Below are 24483 nucleotides of genomic sequence, written 5' to 3' on the forward strand. Positions count from 1 at the left end.
TAGCTTTATAGAGGAAGAGGAGAGGGGATGGAGCGAGCCAGCGAGTGGCTTGCATGCAAGTGGCGGTAGGATGTGTGACAGTGTGAGTACGATGTCCAAAATGTCGCCGGTCAAGTACGGCGGGTGACCGTTGACATCTTTCTGCTTCAGCTCCCGTGAAAAAGTCAGAATTTCAGTTTGGAAACCGGCTGATCATTGATCAAGGAGCGGCAGGTTAGAGGTGGTTAGCGATCGCCTTGTTTTTTCCTCTTCGGCAGGCTGACGCTGACTGAGGACAATTTTTTCATGTCAATCGAGTAGTGCGTACGTGGCGCGTCCACAGTTGGCTCGAGGTGTTCAAACCCTTGGAGACGAGGAGAGTGTGTTAACTCTAGATAAGTCTTCTGACTCCCTGGTAGTACATGTACAATTAGCACTAGTACCCTTGCATCATGCCGTGGACTTTTGCGGGTGCGTTCTGGATGATCTTGCCCAGCCGTTTATTTGAAGTTTGAAGTCCTAATTGTGACTGATGGTATGTTTGTGTTTAATTGTCTTCACGATTCTCGTACCAGCATGATATGCAGTTCTCGTGCATGTTCTGGGGAAGGAAAGCAAGGCCGGTAACGGCTTAGTGGTCATTTTGGGTGACTTTTATGAAGTTCATATCTGGAGTTCAACTTGAGCGTTGGACCTCTGAAACAGAAGTTGAGAATGGTTGAGATGTCCCACTCCCTTTTGACAAATGGCAAGGCTTACCTTTTATGACTAGTAGAAGAGCTTTGGTTCCAGCCTTTCAAAGAAGTCGTACTACTGTTGAAGGCTTTGAAGCAGCTAGGGAGTAGTGTTGGTCAAATAACGGATTCGGGACGACAGAATGAATTCCAAGTAGTAACTTGAATAAAAACAAAAGTAATAAGAGAGAATAATGCGTGGGACTGTAAACATGGAAGACCATGTGCCAAACGTTTTGAACGAAGAAGTCAGCTAGCAGCGTCTCTCTGGCATCACCCCATTGCTTGTTCAGAGTCGCGGCAACATTGATTAAGCAGCAAAGACGTCGCCGGCTAACACAGGGCACAGTACCTGGGATGTGATCAGGGTTAATAATCCCGACCGATCCGGTAGCGGTTTACCGGACCGGTTTGACCAAAAACCGGTAGAAACCGGTTGAATTCAAATCCAAATTCAAAATCACATGTGTAATCGGTTTGGACCGGTATACCGGCCGGTTTGACCAGTTTGAATTCAAATCCAAATTCAAAATCGCATGTGTAACCGATTTGGAACGGTATACCGGCCGGTTTGACCGGTTTACCAAGTGGGCCTTAATGGGCTGTCTCATTTTTTCCTTTTCTTTTTTGGTTTAACTTTAAATGCCCAAAAAGTATATTAAACGAACAAATTTTTGAGAAAATTTGACACCATTAAATTCGTCGCACCTTGAAGTATTTTTAGGAATTTTTCATTTTTTTCAAATTTAAATTTGAATTTTAAATTTGGGCCAGTTTGGTACATTGCTCAATATTATGCCTACTTTTGACAATAATGCTTGGACAAAACTAAAGTCAAAATGGAGGGAGTATCACATAGTAACAACATACTAAACCGAATTCAGTTCTGGCATAACTCAGCAGCCAAAAGAGCTTCGAATGAATTCATACAACTGGTAAGATTATTAGCCAAAATGAATTGGCCCGTCCTATCTCCAAATCCGGCCTGGAATTGATGGGAAAACGGCCGTCAGCCATCCGATTTGGCGCGAAGACCCCGGATCCGCATCCCGCGGTGTCCCTCGCCTCCGAACGCCGGAACACGGATCCGTCACTGACAACAGGACCCACACGTAGCGGGCCCACATGTCATCCACACGAAACCCGTCGCATGGGACCCGCATCGGCTCCGTTTCATTCCTCGGTTCCGTTCCTCCCCTTCCGCCTCGCTTCCCCGATCGATCCAACCTGAACCACCCAACCGGCAACCGCCTCCTCGCCGCCCGCGTCCAATGCCGCCGCCGCCGCCGCCGCCGCCGTCCGCGTAGCGTCCCCGCGGAGATGGGCAATACCTGCGTCGGCCCCAGCGCCGCCGGCCGCAACGGCTTCCTGGCCAACGTCACCATCTGGCGGCCCCGCGGCGAGGACCCGCCTCCCCCAGCCCTACCGCCGCCCTCCTCCCCCGCCTCCGACAAGGCGCCCGAGCCTGTCACCATCCCGGATTCGGAGCATTCTTCCCACCACTCATCCCGATCCTCCGACCAGCCGCCGCCCGCCGCCGCCCAGCCGCAGGGCCAGCAGCAGGATTACCCTCCGGCGAAGAAACCCGTGCCCAAGGTCAAGCGCGTCCAGAGCGCGGGCCTCCTCGCTGACTCCGTCCTCAAGCGCGACGTCAACACGGCCCGGCTCAAGGACCTCTACACCATCGGGAAGAAGCTAGGGCAGGGGCAGTTCGGCACCACCTACCTCTGCGTCGAGAAGGCCACGGGCCGGGAATTCGCCTGCAAGTCCATTGCCAAGCGGAAGCTGCTCACGGAGGAGGATGTCGAGGACGTGCGCCGCGAGATCCAGATCATGCACCACCTCGCGGGCCACGCCAATGTCGTCTCCATCGTCGGCGCCTACGAGGACGCCGTCGCCGTGCAGCTCGTCATGGAGCTCTGCGCCGGTGGGGAACTCTTCGACAGGATCATCCAGAGGGGGCATTACTCCGAGAAGGCCGCGGCGCAGCTGACCAGGGTGATCGTCGGCGTCGTCGAGGCGTGCCACTCGCTCGGCGTGATGCATAGGGATCTTAAGCCGGAGAATTTCTTGTTTGTCAACCAGAAGGAGGACTCGCCCCTCAAGACCATCGATTTTGGCCTCTCCATCTTCTTCAAGCCAGGTACATATACGGCATTCCTGGACTCTCTAGCTAGCAATGCCGTTTTATCTAATCGTGACCTTGCTATAGTAATGTGACCCTCTATTACTGTAATTACTATCGAGTTAGCAACTGAGGTGCCAATGTGCGGTACGGTTGTTGCAGAATGGGGAATTCGTTTGTGGGGATAGCCGATAGCTAGCACTGGTCTCTGAAGTCTCATGCTGCGTGCAACAAGAAGGCCACCATATCATACATAGAGTGACAACAAAATGTAGATCGATTGTTACATGTTGGTGACGTGGTGTGTATATTTACTAACAAAAGACCATGCATGGTTGCATCATTTCTACCAATCAACAAATTGAGATAACTTATGCTGCTAAAGCTGAACCATATTAAAGTATTCAACAAGTTGTCGGTACTTTCTTATTAGTATTTTGGCTCAGAGACCTCAGGCTCGGTAAACATATGACTATGATTTGCAAACGAGCATCCCACCAAACTTACGAGGTTCCTGGGTGGGCATAAGTTCTCATCTTCAACACCAATCAATCATATTCATGACTTAGAATAGATCCGTTTTCACATTGATCTACACCAGGTTTCTACTGTAATACATAATCTACATATATAAAAGAGTATGCAGCAGATTGTTTCTGTTTTATAAGGAAAGATGATTTGACCAGGAATGTTATTGTGATACTTTTACCACGCGATACAAAATAGCATTATTCTAACGCCATTTGGACTAATATAACTTTTTCTGCAGGCGAAATGTTTACGGATGTTGTTGGAAGCCCATACTATGTTGCACCAGAGGTTCTGCTAAAACACTATGGCCGTGACGTTGACGTATGGAGTGCAGGTGTCATAATATATATCCTTCTAAGTGGGGTCCCTCCATTCTGGGATGGTGAGGTTATATGTAGCCTTCATGGTGAAAGATTACATTGTAGTTTTGTGTGGCATTGACAGTTGCCATTAATTCGATTTTTCTATTGATCTCTGGGGCAGAAAGTGAACAAGGGATATTTGAACAAGTGTTGAAAGGTGACCTGGACTTCTCGTCAGAGCCCTGGCCTAGCATCTCAGAGAGCGCTAAGGATTTGGTCAGGAAAATGCTTATTCGCGATCCAAAGAAGAGATTAACTGCCCATGAAGCCCTATGTAAGTAGTAAGGAGGGATAACTAAAATTTTATATGCAATTCCTTCCTAGTTTCTTTACCCTCATATCAACCAAATCGGCTAAAATAACTGACCTGGGTTTTCCTAGGTCACCCTTGGGTTTGTGTTGATGGAGTTGCTCCTGACAGGCCTCTTGATTCTGCTGTTCTAAGTCGGTTGAAACAATTTTCTGCAATGAACAAACTAAAGAAAATGGCACTTAGGGTGAGTACTGATACAAATGATTTAGTTGTGCACTACATCAAGCTATTCATGTATTGTTTTCTTTTCTGTGTTTTTGTAGGTTATTGCTGAAAGTTTATCTGATGAAGAAATTGCAGGATTAAAAGAAATGTTCAAAATGCTTGACACTGACAACAGTGGTCATATCACATTAGAGGAACTAAAAACTGGCTTGCAGAGAGTTGGCGCTACTTTGATGGACTCAGAAATCAATGCTCTAATGGAAGCAGTAAGTATTCCATAATGATCACCACCTATCTGCTGCCTGTCTATACAACTTTTTGAATCGAATTTGGTCTGCAGACCACTTTGATGTCACTATATCTCATTCGCGAAATGTTAGCCACGGAAGAATGCTAACAATAAATTCATTAATTTTTCTCTGATCTTGCATGGTTTTGAACATCAAATAAGCTTCAATTGTGTGCCGTGCTTTGGTGAGGAAAGAAAACACATTATGAGGATCGCTTAACCGTGTTACCGAGTATGAGATTTATTTTAGGAAGTTTACTAAAATAGTACTGAAAAATAGTTTTCTAACCATCATTCCAATTTATGGACTACCACTCAGTTGAAGCACATTTCATGAAAATATCAGGCGGACATCGACAACAGTGGAACAATTGATTATGGAGAGTTTATTGCTGCAACTTTGCATATAAACAAAGTCGAAAAGGAGGATAAGCTTTTCGCAGCTTTCTCATACTTCGACAAAGATGGCAGTGGTTACATAACTCAAGATGAGCTCCAAAAGGCATGTGAGGAGTTTGGTATAGGGGATACACGACTTGAGGATATTATTGGGGACATTGATCAGGACAATGTAAGCAGAGGATATTTGTTGTTCCTGTTCAAATGGGCAATTACAGTTTGTCTCATTTTATACATCCTTTTTCGTAGGATGGAAGGATTGACTACAACGAGTTTGTTGCGATGATGCAAAAGGGAGATAATCCACTTGGGAGAAAGGGACATCAAAGTAATGCGAATTTTGGTCTTGGGGAAGCACTGAAGCTTCGGTAATGGAGGTAATAGATGTTTGTTTTTCATAGTTTTCCCTTTCTATGATTGACAATATTAGACATCCCTTCAAGTCGAAAGAGTATAATATTCAGTTTCCTTGAAGGGGACAATGTTATTTGTTTTCTATGGTTACTGTTCTTCATTAGGGTATCTGATGGATCATTGCATTTAAGTTAGTTTCTTCTGCTTACTGTTTGTATTATCTTTTTTTTTTACAGTCGCAGATGTTTCTCATCCGAGCAAAGTTATCATTCAGTAATTTGGAAAAAATGACCTGGCAACAGAATATCTCCAAAGGCTTGTCGCATGCATGCAGGCATTTCTGATCTCCAAGGTTCCATGGCGCCACAATCAAAATTCCAGGGTAGCTGAAGCAACCCAGGAGCGAAAATTTTTGCCAGAAAGCATCGACCTCACATAATTAACAGCAGGGTCGTGATGCTCAACATGGCATCTTTTGATTTCCCTCCTTTTCTAGTTCACATGTAGTGGCAACCAAACTTTCTCCACCATGTATCTGCGTTGTAAGCATGAGATGAGAGTAGGTGAGGTCCTTTTTTCTGCCCCTTTATCTTTCCATTCTGATGAACTGCAGGAACAGTGCCGACCGTTCCTGCATCTGCATTCCAGACTAATGTTTTACTTTTTGGACATCCGTGTTCGATAGCAGTGTAGTTCTTAGTGCCTGTAAGAATATAAGATTGTGTTGTAGCCTGTAGGAGTCTGACAAATTAAACAAGTTCTACTGTGTTTGATTCTCCGTTATTGGAACCTGATGAATGATTATTGAAGCCGCATTTCTTTCCTATACGTGGGGTTCAATGTTTTATGCTTCATTTTGTGTCATCCACTCTCGTTCCGCTGATTATGCACAATTTCATTATTATTTGAAAAAGCGAAAAAGATAAAAAAGAAAAAGAAAAAGAAAAGAAAGCAAGTAGCACACTGAAACATTAGTGGGCATGCAACGGCCAGGGATAATATTTGCTTTAAAAATGGAAGAAAAAAGATAAAAACGGGGAAAAAGAAACGAGGGCCCAACCGGGTTCGAACCGGTGACCTATTGATCTGCAGTCAATTGCTCTACCACTGAGCTATGGACCCTTTGTTGTTTACGGAGTAAAACAAAATTTAATCACTTTTTAACAACCAGGAAGCATCAACCATGGACGATGGATGCTGGACGTCCTTTATACGGTCTCACAATAATTTGCCCCAAGTAGAGAACGGGCTGATAGCCCAATGTAGGGAGCGGCTGATGGCTCACTGCCAGCGAGCGTTCGAGCCTCAGTCTCTGCGCTCGTGTCTCACCGGGGCTTGTCCCCAAAAAATTTAGTCATGATCTATTTTATATTTATGTGTAGTTGTAGGTCTGATCTATTTTATATTTATGTGTAGTTGTAGGTCTGCTTGTACACATGAAGTGTGCGTAGTATGTGGCGTGTGTATGTTTACGAACTGTTCAACAAAAATAATTTACCCCAACTAGTGCTCAACCAATCACCGAAGACACTTACATACAGTCACGGGTGGTGGCCCACTTGCCATTATAAACGCGGGCCCGCACCTCGGTGGGAGACCCGTGCGCACGCCTCTCAATTTTAGCAAACCCCCAGCAATAACATCACTAGATAAGGCTGGCCCACGGGTTGTCTGCCCCACCCGTCATTGGCGCGAGGGGAGGCGAAGGGAACGGGGGCGGAGGAGAAATCGTTTAATCCCCCCCGTCTCCGTCTCGTCTCCTCTCGCCATCGCCCACCACCCCCACCCCCACACCCCCGGCGCAGGCGCGAGGGCGACGTTGCCGGCTCGTCTTCGGCGACGGAGTGGAACGATTCCACCAGGACCAGGAACTCTATCGTTTTCGTGGCGTTTGGTGCCGGTCCGTTGAGCGAGCGGGGCCAGGTACCCTCCCGAGAGAATACACTCATTCGTTTCCCATCCCCCGTTTTCTGGAGTTTTTGGGTGCAGTTTTGGTCAGATTGGCTTGATTCTTCTGCATTTACTGCCGTTTCGGCCAAATCTGTCGCGTGGAATTTGGGGGGATTCTCGATGGTGTTTTGTTTTCAATTGATAGCTCTTGGTTTACCTTAGCCACAGGAATTTCACCAGAAATGCGCGTGTGCAGGAGCAGGAATCTCTCTGAGAAGAGGTAATCGAAGTCCGTTTGGTCCCTCGCGGCGGGGATGGACGAGAAGGCGAAGATGGAGAGCAAGCTGTCCTCGGCGGCGGCGTTCGTGGAGGGCGGCGTGCAGGACGCCTGCGACGACGCCTGCAGCATCTGCCTCGACGCCTTCTGCGACAGCAACCCCTCCACGGTCTGTTGAAATTGAGCTTTGGTTGTTTGTGATCGATGCGCTTATTGTTTCAGGTTTGCTGGTGCTGATGTATTCTTTGCAGGTAACGAATTGCAAGCATGACTACCATCTCCAGTGCATTCTTGAATGGTAATGTTTTCTAATGTGTATGTGTTACCTTTTTCTTCCTGCTGCAAGTTATGGTCCTTTGCTCCTTAGCTCCAATGTTAAAGTTCCCGCGACGCCTTGCCTTTGTCCCCTTTTGCCTGCAAGTTATGAGCCTTATGCAGTTATGCTTTTTGACCCATGTGCGGCCATGGTTAGACTGGTCTAGCTTATATTAGCTCAATTTGCATTCTCTCGATCAGTTTGCACTGCAACATGTTGCCTTCTGTGGCATAAATTATGACATCAGTCCCTGTGTTATGCGCTTCATCCCTATGGCCTTATTTAGTAGAAAAGACCACACCAAACAGCTTCTATTTGGATGTGAGTTTATGACGTAAACTTTAGGAGTATCAAATAAAATCTGTTTATAAAACTTTTTGCACAGATGGATGCTAATTCGCGAGACGAATCTAATGAGCCTAATTAATCCATGATTTGCTACAATGATGCTACAATAACCATTCACTAATCATGGATTAATGTACCTCATTAGATTCGTCTCGTAGTTTAGCCCAAGGTTTTGTAATTACTTTTGTAATTAGACTTCATATAATATTTCTAAATATCAAGATTCTCTTTGATGTGACATAATAGCGCTTTCATTCATCAATTTGACTGTAATAGTCTTTTTTTTTAAGTTCCAGGTACAAGGCCCTGTCCCATTATGTGTTGCAACAGGACCCTCTTACATAGTTTGCAGTCAAGGTTCCCCACACGTTAGCACACGAACAATTCAGCAGGAAACAGCCTTTTGCAAATTGCCACATGCCCCCCCCCCCAGCACACCCACAAAATAAAAAACACAAACCAGAACCAACTAGTCTACCAAATGGGATGGAATTGAACTTGCCCACACGAGTTGGGAACACCGAATAATCCTGATGAATATGCCTGACTCACTTTTAGCATGAACTTATGATAACACGTTGCAGAACACATGATCCACGCCCATGCAGCCATTTTCTTTCTTCTGGATGGTTGATTGTTGCAGCGATTTTCGGTACTAGCTTAAGCTTCATTGCATGATTAGTTGACTGAGTTGGAAGTCATTTTGTAGCTCGATAGCGTTTTTATTGAGTTTGTGCCATCCATCCTAGAATCATAGTTTTGTTGGAGAAGATCTTAGCATGAGGTTTCGTTCTTAGCTTGTTATGGTCACTGATTCTTGGGATTTGTGCTACAGTTTCCTTGAAAATGAGGTGGAACTGAATGTAGTGTGTGATTTCTGACATTGAAGTAATGCAGAAAATAACATCATATGGTCGATTTAGAATGCAAGCAATAACAATACATGTATGCTTCGTTCTGGTTGAGTAAGGTTGATTGAATTGAACTAAGTCAATCTCCAATCAATATATACCAAAATTACTATTATTGTTGCCGTGCATACAGTTTCATTTCATGTGTTTTTCAATGTGTTCTGATTCATATGACAATCTAGGTGCCAGAGAAGCTCCCAATGTCCAATGTGTTGGCAGCCTATCAGCATGAAAGATCCTATGAGGTGAAATTTTGTCATCTATCATGTTTATTTGTTGAGCTATAGATCTTGTCTATTTCTCACCCACACTTTTGAAGTACTGCAGTCAAGAGCTACTGGAGGCTGTTGAACAAGAGAGGAACATGCGAGCTAATCGTTCACATAGTACTGCTCTTTTTCGGCACCCAATGCTGGGAGATTTTGAGGTGTGGCATGCTTCTTTGTTCACATTTGAGGATGCTTTCGGTAAACTGTCAATGTTTTGCTCTGAATGTACACTTGTCACATGTACTTCTACTAATATCACCATTTCAACTTTTAGATTCCTGTAGGTGCAGATGATGCAGAACTCGAAGAACGCATCATTCAGCACTTGGCTGCTGCAGCTGCAGTGCGTAGGTCACACCGGCATCATAGGAGAGATGGGCACCACAGCAGATCAGGAGCAAATAGTCACCCACAATTTCTTGTGCTGTCAACAGACGAGCACAACACAGCCTCAGGCCAAGATGCGGATTATGAACAAGCCCCTGCTGTAGTTTCTGGTCGCCCCTTAGCTACTCTTGTTGAACAAGAATGCACTACTCGAGGTTTAGAGGGTGCTATCAATCCACCGCTCTATTATTCTACTCCTGCTGATAGTAGTGGTAGATCAAACAACAGGTACTTTCTACATCCGTTGATACTATGCTTTTGTGCTTTTCCTCACTATCATTGAGCCTTTGCTCGTGCTAATTGTTTGTTATGATTGATCAGAATTTCTGGGATGCAATCTACGCCTGTTGATCAAGATAGAGCAGGACCATCCGATTTACCGTCATTCTCTGACACACTGAGAACTCGTCTGCAGTCTGCTTCAATGAAGTACTCTCCAAACCCTCAAAACTCATGACAAATGGAACATGGGCATGTGCATCTTACCTGTGGGCATTCTTAACAATGGCAGGTACAGGGATTCTATAACCAAGAGTGCAAGTGGCTGGAGGGAAAGGTGGTTTTCTCGGAGCAACACCATATCAGATATCGGTTCTGAAGTAAGGAGGGAGGTCAACGCTGGGATTGCTGTAGTATCTCGCATGATGGAACGGCTCGATACAAGGGATGGAAATGGAACAGGGCCTTCTGCTACCTCTGCATCAGGATCCGGTTCTCAGTGAGGGAATGTCCTTGGAAGAACTGGCACAATAGTTATTTGTTAAGACAGGTATGTGCTCATCATGTTCCTGTTGTGCAGCAAAACTTCTACTATACAGCAATGTAGACTGACTGCTTCGAGATTTGTCTTGCTTCAGGCCCGAAGGAAAAACCTCATCTGTTTCAGAGCTCCTGGGATCCAGCGATGCTTCATGATCTCTGTTAGGTCCATGCTTCAGAAGTTCGCTGAAGCTCTTGCGTCCAGGTCACGGGAAGGAACAACACATGTGCTCCTGCTCGAGTCTTCAATACGTTTTCCCCTGTGTAACATATCCAAAGGATGTATCTAATGAGACGGCTGTAACTGTAACAATACGAGTGTTGGTGGTGCAGTTTCTGTTCATATCCATACAAAAATACTGTACCAATGGATCGTTTCTCATGGCAAACTCGCTGTCTGAATTTTTTTTTTCAGCTTGGTACTTTGGTCAAACAAATAGAAGTGCACATGCTACACACACTGGAGGAATGAAGTCTTGTCATCAACGAGGAGTTAAAAATTGTAACCCACTGGATCAAGATTTAACTGCATCAGATTAATGCGGCCTTCACGTGGCCAGCCCATCCCAATTCCTCTAACCAAGAGTTAACACTATCGCACGTGCAAGCCCGACCCGACAAGTGATGGGCTGATGGCTCCTGAGCACATACGGAGCCAAGATTTAGCAACAGGTGCCAAGTGATGATCTCTGAAAGAACAAGCCGGTCGGTCAAGATGGAAAAAAGAGTGAGCAAAAGCAGCCGGTCTGGGCAGTTTTTTTTAGAAAGAAGAAGCAAAAAGGAGACAAGATGAAGGTGCGCGGTTCGTTTCGTGTCCTTTCATCGCTCGCCGTCTCGCCTGCCCGCCCGCGTCGGCGTCGCGTGCCCTCGTACCACCACCGGCCCCATCGGCGTCGCGTGCCCTCGTACCACCACCGGCCCCATCGGCGAGCCCCCCGGCCCCCAGATGCGGAGCCCGAACTCACCGCCACCGCCGCTTCCCCCGTCGCCCCGCGGCGCGGTGACGGACTGACGGACACGACCCCGTGCCCGGCCGTGGCAGATCAACACAACTCCTACCCGTAACGAAACGACCCGGCGGCTTCCTCTTGCTCGCGCCGAACGGATCGCCGTCGCGGCGTCACTGGTCTACGCCGCATCTGACCCGGCAGCACGGCACTGCTGGAGACGAGACCGACTGGCCGCGGCTGGGCCTGGGCCTCGCCGTTCTTATTCCTCTCGTAGTATACTAGGATGATTGGCGCGCTTCGCTGCGCGAGCAGTTGGGGAACGCAGCAGACCACAATATGCTGCCGAAGTGGCTGCTTTTGTGCTTCTAACGTTGGCTTGCAGCCTCGGACAAGGAAGCAAATTGGTAATAGCGTAGCGCAAATCGCAGTCAGTGAAAGCATGAACCGGATCTGACTGTCATAGCAATCAAGACATACTGACAACATATTTTATATGTGATATACAATTTACATATTAGAAGTGTCCTCGGGCAATTGCTGGCATATTGGTGTGGTAGAGAAAGGACCGGGTAGCACAGTAGATCAGTATGAGTCTTCATCACAAAAAGTTAACCACATCAGGCAGTTTGAGACCAAGCCATGCAAACGCAAACACCTCCCACCTGTTCATTGGTCTTCAGGTATAGAGATGTCAGATACCTATGTGGGTTGTCAAGTTTAGATAGGTCTGCAACTTGGAAATCACATCATTTTGTGGTGGCATTGGACCATACCATGCTGGATTAGCTACTCTCGCAACACAACTGATAATGTAGAAAAGAAGTCCCAAAGAGGTCAGACCAATGATTTATAAGGGAGCGTAAGTAGGCGTTGGCCGTGGAAAGCAACCAAATGGAACATGCCCATCCTACAGGGCAGCAGCCTCAAGAAATTCAGGGTTGGCATACCATAAAAACAGTAGTGTAAATGCATATAGACTCAACTTTCCTATACATGTAAATTGAAGGAACTGGCATGAGTGATCAATTATATTTGTGTTCGATTATATATAGTCTAAGATTAATATATTAGCATATTTTACCAAGCATGTCCGCATGTAAGTTTGAATTCATAGAACCTAGCATAGATCTTGAGCCAAATTAATATATAAATCTATGCAGTAACAATAGTACATTTCGAACCTGAACATGTATTTTTGATACGTTGAAACATATTCTGAATGACCCTATATCTCTCATCTGTACATCGTGTGCCTTCATGTGAAAGAACAGATTTTGCCTTGTAGTAGCTAGCAGCTCATTCCTCTTACCAATCTCCCAATTTCCGAGCAATGACAAAAGAGAATGCTCACGGAATTTTTTTTTATGGTCACGGAAATAGAATGAAATTCATCTTTAAGAGACCTGTAAGAGTGCAAGGGTTTGAAACAACTCCTCCAATCTTTTTTGCAGTGCCGTTGAACACAAGTAAACAGAATGGTAAATTCTTATCAACTGATAAATACATGAAGTGAATTAAGTTATGAATACAAACTGCAGAGGTATCCATGTTCTGGGCATGAGAATACAAACTATGAGATAATGAGAAGTTTTTTTTTATCTAAGCTACCTGATCCAACGATAGCAGTATGGGTGACTGGGTGAACGCTGATAAAAGCAAAGCAAATTCTACAATTCGCTATTGGTATGTGTTCACCTGAAACAAAATACAATTTGATCCTTGGAAAGGATTATTCAGTAAAGCAATCTACACTATACTTTTGGTTCAGCGATATGGTACATACTGGAAGAAGGTGCAATGAATTTATTAGCTTGAACTTGAACTGGCATTTCATCAAATACCTTGAGTGGCAGCACTGGTGGAAGGCAAAGTGCTACCTCTGGCGTGGCCAGCCGCAAGCGTGGCCAGATTGACGTGCGGCAAGCACAGAGCAGGAAGCAGGGCAGCGGCAACTTCCTCCTGCCTGCCAGCAGCTGGCAGGATGCCTCAGCGACCTTGATGATGGCCCTCGCGGATGTCATTTTGGCGTCGTCAGCATCGCCACGTCGAGGCAGGAAGCGCTAGATGTCCTCGGGCGTGGTAAGTATGGCGGGATCAAAACGGAGGAGGCGCCGCCGCGCCAGCTGGCTCGCGCATAGGAGGGCCCTCCCCATGGCTGCACGAATGCGCCGCCTTGGAGGCCATCGCAGCCGCCGCCGCCCATGCACGAGTCGGCGCCGTCAGCCGTCACCTATAGGCGACGGTCAGGCGCCGGAGACGGTCGCCGATGATTCCTCCGTCCCCTGCGCGCTGGCCTCCGCGGTCGGCGCGACGGCGGCGGCGGACCGGGACTTGGCGAGCTCAAGGAGGCGGCGGCTGACCTCCTTGGAGTACTACGCCTGGAGGACCTCTATCCCCTCCTTGACGGAGACTGGGGACGCGCCGGCGGCGGACTCAGAGGCGACGGCGAAGGCCTCGGCCTGGACGGCGGCGGTGGCGCGCTCGGCCTCGGCCTCCGGGACGGCTCCGTAGCGCTGGGAGAGGACGCTGGGCGCCGCGAGCATTTGCACGAGGCGGCGCACGATGGCCAGATGGTGAGCGATGGGAGCAACGCCTCCGCGGCCTTCGCGCCTGAGGCCGGCGGGGCGGCGTCGGCGGATCCCTCGGGGGGCGCAGGCTGGGTGCCCTCGGCTGCGGCGTTGGGGGCGTCCTCCGGCTTTCTGTGCCAACAGGGGAGGAGGGACACGGGATCGAGCCGAAGGGCCGGCGACGGCGCTGCGACTGCCAGATGGAGGAGGCGACGGCGTGCGAGGCGACGGCAGCGAGGCGAGGCTAAGATGCGACGAATGAGGTGGACACGATTTGATCCGCTCACAAGAACGACGCGCAGGTCTGACGCGTGGGCCTCCCTTCTGCCGCCAGCGGCGTACGACCGACGTGCCTGTAGAACGGCCGGATACGCGGCCACGACGGCGTGGAAGCCACACGGCGAGCTTGCAGCGCAGAGGCGCTGGATGCTCTCGCTTTCTTCCAGCGATCCATATGACACGCCATCTGCACCTAGCTGGCGGCTATCGGTGGGTTGCGTCCATCTTAAGCGCTGTGAACAAAATCCCACGCTGAGGACTGCGGGAGGCCGACGCGTCGTGCTTGTCCGCCGACCAAATTGGCTCCGCCTGGTTAGCCTCGCCCTCACTTCAACAGCATCTCCATCGCACGACGTCTCTTGCCCCATCGCCGCCGCGCCGGGCGCCCTTACGCATGACACCGGCACCAGCACGGTGCGCGCGGCGCGGTCGGCCACGGCGAGGATGAACACGACAACACGCGTCAGCCACCCGGACTGCCCACGGGCCAAGAGTGCGGGCACACGCTCCCGTGGTTAACGGCCTGGTAGTGGAAAGATTGGTGAGAAATTAGCATAAAACTCTTCCCCTGATCATTCATCTCCTCCGCGTCAGTTGTTTCACCTTTTGCCGAGCTCCTTCTCCGGCCAAAAATTCCTCGCCGTCATTCACTCTTTTTTCAATTCCTTTTCACATACGTCATGCACAGCACCTCGACAACCCATTTGAGTCGCTTGTGAGCTAAACTTTCACTGCAGTCACCTTCTCGCTGTGTTCTTCCTTCTCGGGCGCCGCCGAGCCGAGCCGTCAAGCACGCCGGTGAGCAAGGCCATTGTGGCTGTGGGGATCAGTGTTGTGTGGTCTACGGGATGTGAGGAGGTGCATAGGAGAGGTATAAGCAGTTTTTGAAGTCGTTCCATGGCCGGAGCGGCCGGAACGCAGCGCGCCACTGTGGCCGAGGGGGCCACCGCGGAGCTCCCTGCTTCGGGTCCTGAGGCTCGGCTGGGGCCCATGGACTCTTACTGCAGTTGTGCTGGTGCTCCCCGAGCCGATGGCCGGCGAAGCACTGCAGCAGCCGGCCGCCGTGGCCGCCCTCGCCGGAGTTGGGGGCTGCCGCCGCTGGCCTGGGTCTGTGGGGAAGCCAAACTTGGAGACAACTCTCTCTCTCTCCATGTCGAGTGTCGAGAATGCAATCTTTTTTGTTCTGCTTTTTTTTGTTTTGCTCCATGCCAAGTGCCTAACAGGCTGCCTAATATTGATGCTGCATTTTCTACACTTTATATTGCTGTTAAGCACTTTCCCTTCTCCGGTGATAAAGTGACTTTTTTTGAACTTAAATTTTTAGTATTTTGTATGTCAGGTTGCACTGAAATCCAAACTGTATGAAGGACTCAATTCAGAGATGGTGTTGGTGGAGCAAGCAAATGAAACATGAAAGGCCAAATCCCATATGCATGTTAAATGGCTATATAAATATGTCAGATATGATTTATTTCTATCATCCTACAATATAGCTGATTACATTGTTATATGTTCACCATTATTCGTATAATTTCTTCCAACATTTCTTTTCTACCATTGAGAAACTTTTTTCTACCATTAATTTAATTGCCTAAACATAGTATTTTTGCCTTGAAAAATACCATCATGAGGACTATTTGCTCGATCTCCTACGATTATTTGCTTAGGAGGTTTCAGTTCAATGCCCTGCAATACTTTGTATTATATATTTGTATACCTCACAAGCGTTGTGGTTCACACAAAATTATAATTTCTTTCTTGGATAAGCAGAGATGTCCAGTTCAGCATGGTTTATTCTTCTACACACTGACAACAAAACATGTACGGGAATAGTCATCTACCATTTTAATGTAATGTCTCTATTTATATGTGCACCAAGCGCTCAGAGTTTGCATCTGTTCTTAGGTTTTTGTTGGAGACCTTTCTAGGGAGCAGTGTTCAGAAAATATAATGGAAGTTAGGACGTAAGTTGCTGGTGTTTCTAAAAGTTTGACGGCACCACTATCTAATCAAATCTGGTAACCTAATCAACATATTTAAATATAATTATTTTATCAGTTAATGCATTCCTATATTGCTTCATATTTAATTTTCTTTGTTTTTGTTTGGTCATTGTTGCTGGGATGGGAGACGAGAGCATAGATAGGAGTCAACAGTCCGGACTTCAGGTATGTTGTTGCCTCCTAGGTATTCAGTTTCAGGGTTCTAGGTATGAACCTATGTGAAGTATAATGTGGTTACTCATAAAAAAACTGATGATTAGGTAACTGAATTTTAAGACATTGTTTTACAAGGAGGCAAGAAGCTACAGATGCTCGATGTGCTCAAGGTCCTGCTCAAGCTGCTGACTCTATAGGTTGTCATCTGTTGATAAAAGAACATGAAGGCACATACAGGAATTGCATGGAGCAGTCGTATACGGGAATTGTATGAAGAAGCCCTACAGTGAAACTTATTCATCTCTACCTTCCACCATATATGCGAGCTATTGTTAGTTCTTGGTTGTTTGATTTTCGCAGCTGTGGCGGACTGAAACCCTTTTATATATGATTAGATTTTAAAGAGGTGAAAGATGTCATTTGCATTATGCAGAAACTATGCTGTTGAAGTGAGCATTCAATTGTATTGTCACAAAGAAGGTTGTAATATGTTAAAACCTCTTGCTTGCCAACACGAGATGCTACTATTTCATTTTCTACATAATATTTTGTCTATGCTTTGTAATCACATAACTTTTTACAATTTACTCAACTGATACATTTTTTTTTAGCCTTTGCCGATCTGAATAACTGGCCATTAGGCCAACGTTATGGTTAGTATAAGACTGTTTCATACCGGCTGTCTTTGCCTTTTCCTTTTCTTTTTGCTTGAATTGACGTGTTTTTAAAACGGATACACTCAAATACAATTAGAACCTTGTACATCCATTGCCGCGCCTTCCAGGACATGGACAGAGAAGAAGACAGGATAGCAAGGAAGGGGGGGAGGTGGGCCAGGCGGTGGCGGTGAGCCGGTGAGCATGCGATGCGGGAAAAAATCGCTAGGCAAGGACGCTCGAGCTACCTCTTGCGTACGAAGAACGCGACCTTGTCCAAAGCACGACGGTTTTGCCACGCGCCATGCCTCAGGCGGTGACCTTTTTTTCTATCTCCTCGCCACAAGAGGTACACCGTACACGCGTTGCAATCGTACAGGCGGTACAGGCGGAAGAGGCCAGAGGCTCCCGCAGGCCTCCGTTTGGTTCGACGATATAGATTTACATATTTATTTATTATTTATTTATACATATGCGCAGGCCGAAACTTTGGGTGATGGGGACTAGGGACCAGTCCGTCGGTTGGTTCTGGTCGCCACCACCTATGCAAGCGTACAAGGTGGCAGTAGCGCATTGGCTTGGCTTCGAAGGAGGCAACCCAACTACGTGCGCACCAGTTCAGACTCGAGCAGGCGTCGTTTTTTTGATAAACGTATGCAAGAAGCATACGGGACCTGTATTATACTATATCAAAGTTGTACACATTACTGAACCAATACAGGCACCTACTCGAAGAGTACAGAGGGGACAGCTGTCCACACCATCTTACACAAAAGACCTTGCAAGAACAGAAAAATACAAACAAGCCCAGAAGATCTTTTGTGCTTGCCAAAGTCGTCGCTCGCCGCCGTCGGACACCGCCATGGCCATCGACAGAGCAGGGTAAAGACGACAAGGACCTCGCAGCCCAGGTGAGAAGGAGCTCCATCGCACGAAGGCTTTTGCACGAGCCGCAACAGAATCGAATCACGGAAGCACATCGGCTGGGGACACACCCCCAAGCTCCTCCCACCATGGATCCACCTCTTCTGCCGGCGAGAAGCAGGAAACAAAAAGCGGACCAACCACCACACACCCAGCAACCCAACAGCCAGCCCTCTGTAAAACTCCGCCGACCCCCAAACCATACATGGTTGAAACGTCGAGGAGCAGACTCCTGTACACGAGCTGACGGGAACCGGAGCTCCAACTCGGTCTCCAGATCCAGCGAGCTCAAGCCTCACAACCCCGTCGCCATCACCGGAGCAAGCGATAGCGAAGTGGAGAAAGGGTCGGAGTACCTTATTCCACCATGGCCGCGCCGCCTCCACCTTGCAAACGCTGCCGGGAAGACAAACCCTAACCCTAAAGGGACCTACTCTACACCACCGGACAGAGATCCACACGTTCCCCTCACCTCCGAGGCCCAGAAGGCCACCGGAGGCGGAGGAGAACGGCGGTCTCGCCGGTGGGAGGACAAGGCACCCGCTTTCCGCCTCTCTCAACTGTAGCGACGGGAGACTTCGCGAGAGCCCCCCGAGCAGGCGTCGTTGGTAAGCAAGTCCGAGGAACAGCGTGACCAGAGCAGGAACTTCAGCGTACACGTTTCCGTCGGGCTTTTTTTCTCAAATTAGGAAAGATGTGGCACGTATTTAATTTTTTTTCAGCAATGTGATGATTTGATTCACCTCTATCACGATTGGCAAGTGTAGGATCAAGAACACCGACTAGAGGGGGGGTGAATAGGCGGTTTAAAAACTAAACCCAACAACACTAGAGAAATTTAATTAGTAACAAAGGAAAGCCCTATGTCAAGCTATTACAATCTCTAGATGGGTTTGCAACCTAGGGTGACAAGACACGAATTAAGCTCTAGTAAAGTAAATTGCTCAAAGTAAAGACAAGAATAAAAGAGAGCAAGAGTAGTAACCGAGCTTGACACAAGAATATATCCCGTGGTGTCGATGACTTGCCGGTCACCCCTAATCCACGTTGAGGTGGATTCCAAGAATCAACCGCTCCTCTATCAAGAACCTCTTGATCTTGAGCCGGCTTGAATCAAGGAACCGCTCCACACCTCGATTCCACTAGAGTTGCTCTTCACCACTCCGGTGAGGTGAGCACAAGACCTCTCACAACCGAAATCGGGGCTCCTCAACAATCTCCTTGGAGGTGCTCCACGAAATCCACTTCTCCAAGCCGTCTAGGGAGCGGCAACTCCCAAGAGTAACAAGTTGATGACGCTTGCTTGAAGTTTCCCTAATGCCACAAAGCTCAAACTCTTGATGCAATGCACTAGGAAGCTCTCACACTCTTAAAAATGCAATCTCTAAGCAAGTGTGTGTGAGAGAGGGATGCCTTAGCTCTAATGTGTCAAGAATGCTATCCAAATGGCCAAGAGAGTCACCCAATGGCCGGGCATTGGGTATATATAGACATCCCTCCAAAAACTAGCCGTTACACTCTTTTCTGCGAAGTCGCGGACCGTCCGCGATTCAAAAACCGGACTGTCCGCCGTTATAAACCAGTGAGTCAGAGTGCATTTAATGCATGTCAGAACTAGCCGTTAAGCCCTGGCGGACCGTCCGCGCCCCAGTGGCGGACCGTCCGCAGTTAAGAGTTCCAACCCCACCAGAGACTAACATCATCTCTGGAACAACTTTGAGATTAGCCTGCGGACCGTCCGCGCCTCAGGAGCGGACCGTCCGCAGTTTAACTTTGAAGCCCACACCAGAGAGACACCCTTTCTGGTAAAAAATGAAATACAGTAGCGGACCGTCCGCCCACCTGGGCCGGACTGTCCGCCAGCCCACCAGAGCCTCTGCAAGCTCTCTGGAACGATCGCGGACTGTCCGCCCCTCTGGGCCGGACAGTCCGCCAGCCCACCAGAGCCTCTGCAAGCTCTCTGGAACGGGCGCGGACTGTCCGCCCCTCAGGTGCGGACTGTCCGCCGTTACTCAGTGAGCTCGAACTTAGTCTATTTCAAAACTTTTCAAAACGCCGTTAGCCCTCATGCATGCAACTAGACATTTTGAGCAAAATGGCACTAAAGACCCGTCAAGCATGAGTACACAACCCCTCTTGATAGTACGGCTAACTATCCAACAAATCCGGTCACTTTTCATCCACTAAACGCCTTGTGACCGGTAAAATGTAAAAGCCCTATTTTATACCTTTGCCTTGAGCCCGAGCTTTACTCATCATCTCCAAAACTCCATACGTTCACAACCAAATGTCTTTCATCCGTGAATCAACCTATACTCATCTTCTCAAATGAAATCGTTAATCCACAAACCGTTGTCATTAATTACCAAAACTAGAATTAGGGGCCTAGATGCTTTCAATCTCCCCCTTTTTGGTAATTGATGACAACACTAAATTTTGGAGTGATAAAAGTTTTCAAGTCAACTTTATACACTAGGCATAAGGTGGACTTGGAATTGAACTTTGGAAGAACTTACTCATTTTCTTGAAAATTTCAGAATATGGTATGAATAAATTCACCAAGTTCGATGAGTAGAGAGAACTCCCCCTTGATATGTGCATATAAATTTTCATGAATACCAAGAGCACATATATATATTTGAGAATTTTGACAGAGTTTTCCCTACAAGTGGAAATCGAGGCATACAAGATACAATAGATATATGATATGAAAGTTTAGCATGGTTAGCACGACCTCACAACCACAAGATGAACATAAATAGATAAGAGTAGCGCAAACTAACATAGTTCATCACACATTACAAACCAAGGTTCAAATCCAAACACAAGTCTCAAATAGAGTTCATGAAAGACACAAATATATAAAACATGTGAGGCAAGCGGAAGCTGAAAACGAATGATCTCCATAAGAAGTCCATGAGCTCCCCCTAGATCCAGGCACTCCAAAGCTCCTTCTCCCCCTTTGGCATCAATTGCCAAGAAAGTCAAACGGCTGGTGGAGGAGGTGGCGGTGGGTAGAACGGCTGGTGCGGATAGAACTCTGGAGGCGGCACTGGAGCTGGAAACACTGAGTAGAAATGATCAGAAAACCCTGTGAAGGCTGTGCTGAAAGCATCAAAGCGCTGCTCTAGCTGCTCCTGTCTCTGCTCAAGCTGCTCAAACTGCTCAGAGGAGGGCAAATCCTCAAAACGTGAGTCAAGGGCTGCTATATCTGAGTGTAAGCTCTCATGAAATCCCTGCATCTGAGTCATCATGGGCTGGAAAATCTGCTGCTGCATGTTCTGAAAGTTGAGGTTCATTTGATTCTGCATCTGACTAGCCAACCCCGCAATCTGAGAGGACATGCTTTCCTGCATGGATGCAAAGTATGGATCAAAGTAGCCAGCTGGAGGAGCCCACTGCTGCTGTGCTGGAGGATGCGGTGGTGGCATGGCATGCTGAGCTGCAGCTGCTCCCATATGAGCATCATCATCACTATCATCTTGCCCCTGTGCTTCGGCATCCATATCATCTCTAGGGAAGGGAGTCAAAGGCCTCAAGAGAAAAGCATTGTCATTCTTGAATGGCCTGAAAGGAGTGTGCTTGCTTTCACATAACCCTCTGAAGCTAGTCTTAACCTTGATGATGGACATAATGTATGGAGCAAAGTACAAGTTCATCTCCATGTTAAGCCTCAAGTCTGCAAGCTGATCCATGATAAGAGCAATGACATTGATTCTATTTCCATTCATGACATGAGATATCACATTCCAATAGTGTCCTCTAATCTTGTCCTTGTTGCCACTCTTAGGCATGAATGTGACTCTAGCAATCTTATTGATCACTGCAGGATGATGCCTCAGACCCTGAGTGCCCCCAAAAGTTCTAGCAATTCCAAGATGTGCAGGCTCATAGAACATGGGATAGTCATTCTCATCTAGAGGGTTTTCTAACACAATATTCATACTTTGCTCACTAGTGATGAGATTATAATCCAATTCATTTGCTTCAGCAAACTGTGCAAATGTAGCACCATAGGTTCTTTTCCCAGTTGTCCACCTAAAAGTTTCCTCAACCATGTTGATCTCTAGGGTGGCATAGAACTGGCGTATCACAGTTTCATTCCAATCACACCTATGCTGCAGAAAATTTGCTAACCCCATTTGCTGAAATCTATCTACTAGATCAGTCATGACTTGTTGTTGTCTCATGTAGCCTATGTCAATGGTCTGATGTTTGAATACATTTTTCTTAACTAGATGACCAAAGTAAACATCTTTTTGTACCTCGGTTTTGAAGAAAAGAATGTTGGTGTCACGAGGTAAGCTGAATTGATCCACTGCTCTTGCATTGGCATAGCTCTCTGCAGTCCACTGACGGCTAGGTAGATCTAGCCCCATTAAATCTGTAATATCATCATCAACCCCTTCAGTCTCTTCCTCTGAAGACTCATCACCTGCATCTCCTACTGAAGAAGCTGCAGCCATCTCACTGACATTTGGAGCATAGTCCACATCATCCGAGTCATCACTGTCTCTTTGTCTTTTGGAAGACATAGCCTTCTTGATTTTAGAAGCTACCTTGATGATCTTCCGGGGTGGCCTGAGATCAAGATTTAACCATAAGAACAATTACTAAAGCAATAGAATGAATCCTTAATGATAACTCAATTCAGCACTGATCTGAAAATCTGATACTAGCGGACCGTCTGCCCTTCTGAACGCGGACCGTCCGCGGTTCATGAACTACCACGGCGGACTGTCCGCGTCCAGCAGGCGGACTGTCCGCGACCCATCTGTTCTGCGCAGGAACACAAAATCGCCCTCATCTTTGATTCATCCACATTTTGAGTTTTGATTCAAATCCACCAACCAAAATTAAACTATAGTATCTCCTCATCACTAGGAATAAGATCCCCCAAGTATTTTCAAGAATCCATGGCCAAAAAATAGATCGGAGCATCTAACCCTAACTCTTTCCAATAAAGAAATCCAAGAACAAGAGTTAGGGATTCATTGAAATACCGCGAGGACATGATGCACTATCTTGAGAAGAGTCCGGGGATGTGCTCGGACCGTCCGGGAACCACTCCAAAAGGGCTTGACCTTGTCGTCTTCCCCACGTGCTTGAGAGAGAAAGAGAGAGACACTTTTGGAGTATGTGTTCGGTTTGGTGGGGGAGGTGAGGGGGACACCCAATATAAGTCAAGTCTGGCCGACCCCACAATTCTGTCCAGTCGCGGACTGTCCGCTGTCCTTTGGCGGACCGTCCGCCTTTGAAATTTTTTACTGCAACTGACTGAACTTCCTCTGCCCAACCTGCGCGGACCGTCCGCGGTCCTTTTGCGGACTGTCCGCAATGAATTTCTGCGATTGACAACTTCTCTGCAGAGCTTCTGGTGAACAAGTCCAATTAACGGCGGACTGTCCGCCTATTACCCGCGGACCGTCCGCGCTACCAAAAATCTGACAAGTCTGAATTCTGCCAATTTTCTCAATTCCAACTCCAATTTGGGATCATTGCTCTTACAAAAATCCAAAAATCTCAAATATTGCATGAAAACCTTCAAACGACTTATATGAGCAAGTTTCAACAAGAATTCAAAAATAAATCGAGTAGAATCATGAAAACTCATAAATGGCTCAAAAATACCTCAAAAATTCATAAAAATGAAACAAGAAGTGCATGAAAGAACCATATGCCACATGTGCTAGTTTTCAAGCCACATTTGAGAAGTCAATGATATTTAACTCATTTCTCAACTTGCAAAACCGAGATTCATCCAAAGGGTTGGTAAAAATATCGGCTAATTGATCATCCGTGCCAATACCATCAATCTTGATATCACCCTTGTTCACATGATCTCTTAGAAAATGATGGCGGATATCAATATGCTTGGTTCTTGAATGTTGAACCGGATTAGAGGCAATCTTCACGGCACTTTCATTATCACACAACAAGAGAATTTCATCAAATTTCACACCATAATCTAGAAGAGTTTGCTTCATCCATAATAATTGAGCACAACAACTTCCGGCCGAGATATATTCCGCTTCGGCGGTTGAAAGAGCCACGGAATTTTGCTTCTTTGATGACCATGATACAAGAGATCTTCCAAGAAATTGACAACCACCGGAAGTGCTCTTCCTATCAACCTTGCACCCCGCATAATCCGAATCCGAGAATCCAACCAAATCAAAATGAGCACCCTTGGGATACCATAAGCCAATATTAGGAGAATATTTCAAGTATCTCAAGATCCTCTTGACGGCGGTCAAATGACATTCTCTAGGTGCGGCTTGAAATCGTGCACACATGCAAACACTAAACATGATGTCGGGCCTAGATGCGGTCAAATAAAGCAAACTACCAATCATAGAACGGTAAAGCTTTTGGTCAACCGGGTTACCTCCCTCATCTAGGTCGAGATGCCCGTTTGTGGCCATAGGAGTCTTGATTGGTTTTGCATCTTCCATTCCAAATTTCTTCAAGATATCCTTCACATATTTTGATTGACACACAAAGGTGCCTTCCTTGAGTTGCTTGATTTGAAGTCCAAGA

General features: G+C 47.0%; 2 protein-coding genes, 1 long non-coding RNA gene, 1 other non-coding gene and 1 pseudogene across 5 annotated transcripts; 3 read left to right on the top strand and 2 right to left on the bottom strand.

Annotated features, from left to right (window-relative positions):
* Nucleotides 1-1932: 1932 nt before the first annotated feature.
* On the top strand, nt 1933-6077 carry LOC120690194 (calcium-dependent protein kinase 11). The gene is made up of 8 exons (XM_039972766.1): nt 1933-2856; nt 3608-3751; nt 3853-4005; nt 4113-4228; nt 4308-4475; nt 4845-5069; nt 5147-5274; nt 5488-6077. The coding sequence occupies exons 1-7, from the start codon at nt 2034-2036 to the stop codon at nt 5267-5269; spliced, it is 1752 nt and encodes a 583-aa protein (XP_039828700.1). The 5' UTR covers nt 1933-2033; the 3' UTR covers nt 5270-5274; nt 5488-6077.
* Nucleotides 6078-6301: 224 nt separating this feature from the next.
* On the bottom strand, nt 6302-6373 carry TRNAC-GCA. Its single transcript has one exon. It is a non-coding gene; the product is annotated as a tRNA-Cys (tRNA).
* Nucleotides 6374-6962: 589 nt separating this feature from the next.
* LOC120690195 (E3 ubiquitin-protein ligase RHF2A-like) lies at nt 6963-10817 on the top strand. The gene is made up of 9 exons (XM_039972767.1): nt 6963-7174; nt 7398-7587; nt 7670-7716; nt 9176-9238; nt 9321-9420; nt 9537-9877; nt 9971-10078; nt 10161-10418; nt 10507-10817. Exons 2-8 carry the CDS (start codon nt 7456-7458, stop codon nt 10369-10371), a joined length of 1002 nt encoding a protein of 333 aa, XP_039828701.1. The 5' UTR covers nt 6963-7174; nt 7398-7455; the 3' UTR covers nt 10372-10418; nt 10507-10817.
* A 1001-nt stretch (nt 10818-11818) lies between these two features.
* On the bottom strand, nt 11819-14437 carry LOC120687734 (annotated as a pseudogene).
* Nucleotide 14438: 1 nt separating this feature from the next.
* LOC120692424 lies at nt 14439-16902 on the top strand. Of its 2 annotated transcripts, XR_005682621.1 has the most exons (4): nt 14446-14745; nt 15544-16025; nt 16110-16391; nt 16468-16902. It is a non-coding gene; the product is annotated as an uncharacterized LOC120692424 (long non-coding RNA). The 2 variants fall into 2 exon arrangements; XR_005682620.1 differs by having other exon boundaries at nt 14439-16025.
* The last annotated feature ends 7581 nt before the right edge of the window (nt 16903-24483 follow it).

Source organism: Panicum virgatum, chromosome 9N (assembly GCF_016808335.1).
Source record: "Panicum virgatum strain AP13 chromosome 9N, P.virgatum_v5, whole genome shotgun sequence".
NCBI classification, from domain to species: domain Eukaryota; kingdom Viridiplantae; phylum Streptophyta; class Magnoliopsida; order Poales; family Poaceae; genus Panicum; species Panicum virgatum.

Coding starts and splice junctions, on each gene's coding strand:
- LOC120690194 (XM_039972766.1), top strand. CDS start 2,034: ATGGGCAATACCTGCGTCGGCCCCAGCGCCGCCGGCCGCAACGGCTTC. Junction 2,857..3,607: donor CTCCATCTTCTTCAAGCCAG/GTACATATACGG, acceptor CTTTTTCTGCAG/GCGAAATGTTTACGGATGTT. Junction 5,070..5,146: donor GGGACATTGATCAGGACAAT/GTAAGCAGAGGA, acceptor CCTTTTTCGTAG/GATGGAAGGATTGACTACAA.
- LOC120690195 (XM_039972767.1), top strand. CDS start 7,456: ATGGACGAGAAGGCGAAGATGGAGAGCAAGCTGTCCTCGGCGGCGGCG. Junction 9,239..9,320: donor AGCATGAAAGATCCTATGAG/GTGAAATTTTGT, acceptor GAAGTACTGCAG/TCAAGAGCTACTGGAGGCTG. Junction 9,421..9,536: donor CAATGCTGGGAGATTTTGAG/GTGTGGCATGCT, acceptor TTCAACTTTTAG/ATTCCTGTAGGTGCAGATGA.